The sequence below is a fragment of the Bufo gargarizans genome, chromosome 2 (assembly GCF_014858855.1).
Source record: "Bufo gargarizans isolate SCDJY-AF-19 chromosome 2, ASM1485885v1, whole genome shotgun sequence".
Classification (NCBI taxonomy): Eukaryota; Metazoa; Chordata; class Amphibia; order Anura; family Bufonidae; genus Bufo; species Bufo gargarizans.
Window position 1 is genome coordinate 1,924,840 of NC_058081.1, and position 6,445 is coordinate 1,931,284.

Here is a 6,445-nt window from a genome sequence, read left to right on the forward strand (position 1 = left end):
AAGTTAGGGACTGTCGTCCAGTTGTCCCCTGTCATCAGGACTCGTGAGGCAAGTAGGCAGGGCCAGGGGTGAGGGTGGAGCGCAGTGGTCACTATCCTTCCCCCTGTGTGTGTGTGTGGACGTGACCGTTACAGTATGGTGATGATAATGGTGTCAACAGTGTCTCCCACATGGGTACGGCTAGACTCCTGGCTCACTTGCAAAAAATTAGGTGTAGGGATAGTAGGAGTAATAGTGATTTTGCAGCAGAAATTGATATCCAGACCTTTGGTAAAGTTTAAACTTGTCTTTACTGAGGATAACTTTCATCCAAGCAAAGTGCAGCTTTGGTCTTAGGTCCCAGCAGGCTTTGGCAATGGTTGGCAGGAATGAATCTTCTGCTCTATCAACCTGGAGCTTGCAGGAAAAACATCTGCTTAGTAGCTCTGAAACTGTGGCAGGAATTTAGCTTCTGCACTTCTCTTTACCTTCTGCTTTGTGGGGACTGACTAGCTGAGGAGGAATATGGCTTCTCCTAGGTCTCTGGACTTTACTCACAGTTATATTCTCAGGGAATGCTTTCTTCCTGGAACTGGACAGGTTGTCTGCTTGCTTCAGCCAGCTGAGGCTGCAGGGCTCAGGCTGGGGATTTGATCAATGTCTCAGCCGAGACAAGATCCTGGCTTTCTTCCCTGTACAGGGGGACTCCTGAACTCTATCACACAGCCTTCCCCAACAGGGGTGGCTGGCACACACTGACCAAAATTTCTTCTACATCCAAGTGCAGTATGTGGGAACAGTCCACAAATCCACAGAGGGGCAGCTAGGCTGGAATTAACTATTCCAGCTTAGAAATACTAAACTGAAGTCCTTGCCAACACATTGCTGCCACCTGCTGGTGAACATGGAAATTGCAGCAATAATTGTATTTAACATGGTTTATGCATATTTGTGAAGATATAACGTAAAATCATATGAGATGACAAGGTTAAGGCTCCTAACAGATGGTAGCGGGGTAGAAGAGTTTCGTAACACAACTCTGGGGTGTTACAACTGCATGACTGATTGTTCATCCCCATGCACAGCCATACAGCCATGTAGGGTAGGTTCCCCCCGAAACATAACCTTTCCTTTCTTGTGAAAATCATGTTTTTTCAATCCTGAAGTGCTTCATTTTATTTTTAATTAAATAAGGTTTCTGATTCACCGTAGTGATGAAACGGGGGAAGCTAGGTGCACTGAATAGAGTGGCCTGACCAATGTCCACCGAAAATGAAAAAATTTGCAAACAATAAAAAGAAGGATTTCTTAGGATTAGAAGGGAAGATTGTCAGAAGAAAGGTATGGTTAAATTTTGGAGCACCCACTGTACATGGTGAAATGCTTACATTGAAATTGTTTATGGAGGTCACCGAGCAGTGAGCGACATGATGCATTGTTAAGGAGAAGAATCTGATGGATTAAAAGAACCCTGTACTGGTTAAGAAATCTTAAAGAATCTTAAAGATCAGTAGAGGAGAAGTCATCCAAAATCTTGTCTTTGGGAAATTTTCCCTGGTTCAGGACCTACCAGTCAGATATGTTCATTGAGCCACAGGATCCTGCATGTGATGTATCCTCTTATATTTGAAGTCTTATTACAGGTTTACACATTTTTGAAACTGGTATTAAAAGGACTTAGATTGTGTATGACTTGGACAATTACTTTTTTTACCTCTTGGTTCCTCAAGCTGTATATGAGAGGATTGAGCATGGGCGTCATCACGGAATAGAAGACAGCAGCCACCTTACTCTTCCTATCATTGACATCAGAAGGAGAATGTAAGTAAGTGAGGAACACTGACCCGTAGAAGATGGAGGCACAGATGATGTGTGAGGAGCAGGTGCTGAACGCTTTCTGCCTTCCCTTTGCCGACTTAATCTTTAGAATGGAAACAATGATGAAAACGTATGAAATCAGGATGGTAGACAGTGAACATATGCAATAAAATCCAATGAGAGACATGATGACCATGTCACACATGAAAGTATCAGAGCAGGACAGCTTGAGCAGTGGAGAGATATCACAGTAGAAATGGTCGATGAAATTTGAACCACAATATTGAAGACTGAAAATACAACTGGTCTGTACAGACGACTGGAAAAATCCAAGAGCAAAAGCTACGAGAACCATATGAAGACATTTTGTCTTGGTCATTATGGACACATAATGTAGAGGGTGACAGATAGCGGCATATCGGTCATAGGACATATTTGAGAGCAAATGAACATCGATACTAGCCAAAGCAGCAAAGAAGTAGAACTGAAGAGCACAACCATAAAATGAGATGAACTTCCTCCTGGAAACAATGTCCAAAACCATTTTAGGAACAATAGCTGAGGAGTAGAAGAGATCCACCATTGAGAGGTAACTGAGGAAGTAATACATGGGAGTGTGGAGGGTGGGCGTCTTATGGACAATGATGAACAACCCAACGTTGGCAACCACAGTTATCATGTAAACCAGGAGGAAGAATACAAAGAGGAAGATGGCAAGAGTGGCATTATCGGTCCATCCTGAAAACTCAAACATTATTGGTCGGCTTTGATTCATCTTGTCCATGCACACAAGGCACACTAGGGTCAATTTCATAAGAAGCTGAATTGTCTGTTTGGATATTTTTGGAGTTGGGATGAAACTCACGCAAACCTAGAGAGAACACACAAATTCAATGTAGATATTGTCCCTTGTTGGGTTTGCACCCTAGACCCCAGTGCTACACCGTTCTGCCCAGTTGTCACGAGGGTGTCAGGAGCCACGTCTGACTCCGTTATACCCTGGGTCAGGAAGTCGCAGCGGGTGGCTGCGCGCTCTATGTCTAAAGATCACGTTGTTTCTTAGTGATTGTTTTCTGTGTTTGCCTTGCAATCCTTTTTGTCTCACTCAGGGATCCGTAGCTTCTCCTCCTCAGCTGTTTCTTGTCTGCCACTCCCAACCTCCTTATATTCTCCTCTCACACTTCTCTAGTTGCCAGTTATAGAGCTTCCTGCCTGGACATCTATACTGACCCACTGGAGCTGTGAATCCTGGTTGTTGTTCCAGAGTGCTTCCCTCCGGATCCCTGTTGGGCTTTTTGTTGTCTCCTGTTGTCGCCCACCTGGGATTATATGTTTAGTCTGTATTGTCTGTCCTCCCCTTGGTGTTTTCCTTTAGAGCTAGTGGTGCGGACTAGTGTTCCCACCGCCCTGTTCACTATCTAGGGCTCATCTTAGGGAAAGCCAGGGTTTTAGGCACGTGATCGGCGTACGGGTGAGGAACCCGTCTAGGGACGTCAGGGCAGCCAGGTGCCAGCCGCAAGGTGAGTCAGGGGTCACCACCTTCCCTCTCACTTGGGCAAGGCCTTCCTCTTTCCCTCCCTCTGTGTCACGTATGTGATAGTCACGCCGATCGTGATACCAGTATACAGTATATAGGGGAATAACATAAAGTGTGGATCAGAATTCATTTTCAGGGGTGGCACATGGTGGTGGTAATTGTTATGGACAATGGTTGTGGAACCACTGTGCCAAGCAACTGGTTAGACGTTGGGCCAAACACCTAAGGTGTTATTCTAGTGACTCCGCAGTATTCACCCTTTAACTCCTGTACAGGGATGGAAACTTTGCTGTGATTTAGTGACCAGCCTGCTTCCTCCTGGGATGGTCCCGGTGTACTTGGGAGCTATTATTCTGAAGTCAGAGACACTGGTGAAAACACCAGAGACACAGGCATGGCACAAAACACAGAACACTGACTGATGAACAGATTGAGAACCCATGTAAGCACTGGAACCCGTTCACACTTGGTAGGTGCAGAAGGAACTCACACTCTGTAAAAGCAGGGTATTTTGGCAAGCAGACACAGAAGTCAGATATATAGACTAAGGGAATTTGTGCGCATGGATTTCAGTAATGGACTTCTGAAACCTAGACATAATAGTGGATAAGGACAGTAGCGGTCAAGACATCTTGGTGAAAGGAAGCACAAGATGCTCACACTGTCGCTACAGGACACAGTACAGACACAGCGAAACAGACACCAAAGGGACCAAAGCAAGACATGTTGCAAGACAGACATAAAAGACATAATTGCACAACCAGGGCAGGTCATGGTAATTCAGACATCTCCCAAACTGAAACAGAACTAAGGACTAAACAAACTAATTAAGGGATACATAGAATGTGTCGGCAGATAAGAACCATTTGGCCCATCTAGTCTGCCCAATATACTGAATACTATGGATAGCCCCTGGCCCTATCTTATATGAAGGATGGCCTTATGCCTATCCCATGCATGCTTAAACTCCTTCACTGTATTTGCAGCTACCACTTCTGCAGGAAGGCTATTCCATGCATCCACTACTCTCTCAGTAAATTAATACTTCCTTATATTACTTTTAAACCTTTGCCCCTCTAATTTAAAACTATGTCCTCTTGTAGCAGTTTTTCTTCTTTTAAATATTCTCTCCTCTTTTACCTTGTTGATTCCCTTTATGTATTTAGCAGTTTCTATCATATCTCCTCCGTCTCGTCTTTCTTCCAAGCTCTACATGTTAAGGTCCTTTAATCTTTCCTGGTAAGTTTTATCCTGCAATCCATGGACCAGTTTAGTGGCTCTTCTCTGAACTCTCTCCAAAGTATCAATATCCTTCTGGAGATATGGTCTCCAGTACTGAGCACAATACTCCAGATGAGGTCTCACTAGTGCTCTGTAGAGCGGCATGAGCGCCTCCCTCTGTCTACTGGTAATGCCTCTCCCTATACACCCATGCATTCTGCTAGCATCTCCTGCTGCTCTATGACATGGTCTGCCTACCTTTAAGTCTTCTGAAATAATGACCCCTAAATCCCTTTCCTCAGATACTGAGGTTAGGACTGTATCACTGATTTTATATTCTGCTCTTGGGTTTTTACGTCCCAGGTGCATTATTTTGCACTTATCCACATTACATTTTAGTTGCCAGATTTTTGACCATTCCTCTAGTTTTCCTAAGTCCTTTTCCATTTGGTGTATCCCTCCAGGAACATCAACCCTGTTACAAATCTTTGTGTCATCAGCAAAAAGACATACCTTACCATCGAGGCCTTCTGCAATTTCGCTGATAAAGATATTAAACAATATGGGTCCCAGAACAGATCCCTGAGGTACCCCACTGGTAACAAGACCTTGGTCTGAATATACTCCATTGACTACAACCCTCTGTTGTCTGTCACTCAGCCACTGCCTAATCCATTCAACAATATGGGAGTCCAAGCCCAAAGACTGCAGTTTATTGATAAGCCTTCTATGGGGGACAGTATCAAAAGCCTTACTGAAGTCTAGATAAGCGATGTCTACTGCACCTCCGCCATCTATTATTTTAGTCGCCCAATCAAAAAAATCAATAAGATTAGTTTGACATGATCTCCCTGAAGTAAACCCATGCTGTTTTTCATTTTTCAATCCATGGGATTTTAGATGGTCCACAATCCTCTCCTACAAGTACATTTGCACAATTGACACCATAAGTAACTGGACCAGGATACATTGAACAGTAGCACTAGTGAATAGCCATACTGAGAAATGGCCCTAAATAGATCCCACAAGCAGTGGACGCTGACACGGATGGTACAATGGTACAAATGAAAGGCCATATAACAGTAATGCCTAGTCGTCAAATGAATGATGTTTCTCCTGTCTTCTGTTTAGGTCTTCAGATTCTGGTATCTGTCTTCATCCATCATGTTGCTGGTGTGAGGCAGTGACAGGCCTCATATATGAAGGACGTTATGTATTTCTGAGAATGGTGCAAGAAACCTATTAATGAGATGCATGTCGAGGTTTGCTGTGGTGCACCTTAGACATGCCACCAAGGTACCCGGCCTTTGGTGGAGTGGAAGCCAGAAGCTAGAGTGTCCACTAAGATAGATAGTGGACACTCTTGTTAACTAGCATAGCTGGTTTCAGCTAATCCGGGCCTGGTCATAGGAGCCCACGGCACTACACTGCACATAGCCTGAATTGGAACACTGAAGATGCCCCCACTGATCAAACAACGACGGCCATACAAATCTAAACTTCCTGTGAAGATGTGTTCAGTGTATTATCTTGCACTGATCTGAATCCATATGCCCGTGATACAGACTTTTCACATCACACTGAACTTCATGTCCATGGCCTGTGGCTATAGTCATGAAGATCTTGCAAGCTTCATGTAGTTTAATGATGTAAAACAGTAAAAGTCTAATTCCTGCAGCAACACTGTACATTACGTAGGAGCCTGGTCTCCGCAAATCTTGTTAGTCCCCATAACCTCACCTGTGGATCCGAGCTTCCATAGAATCTGGTCCTTGATTTCACCCATTACATTACTTATCACCTTTTGGAGTATCAGTAGTTATAATTCTGATCAATTGGACTTGTATTTTGTCTTGAAGTCGTTTTGCTAGTCATCTGAATGGCTTTCTT

At 44.0% G+C, this 6,445-nt stretch overlaps 1 protein-coding gene across 1 annotated transcript; it reads right to left on the minus strand.

Moving 5' to 3' along the window:
* Positions 1 to 1,624: 1,624 nt before the first annotated feature.
* LOC122929165 (olfactory receptor 1019-like) lies at positions 1,625 to 2,572 on the minus strand. The gene has a single exon (XM_044282674.1). The coding sequence runs from the start codon at positions 2,570 to 2,572 to the stop codon at positions 1,625 to 1,627; it is 948 nt and encodes a 315-aa protein (XP_044138609.1).
* Between the last annotated feature and the right edge of the window lie 3,873 nt (positions 2,573 to 6,445).

Bases quoted from the DNA above. Each gene is read 5' to 3' on its own strand.
- LOC122929165 (XM_044282674.1), bottom strand. From the start codon at position 2,572: ATGAATCAAAGCCGACCAATAATGTTTGAGTTTTCAGGATGGACCGAT.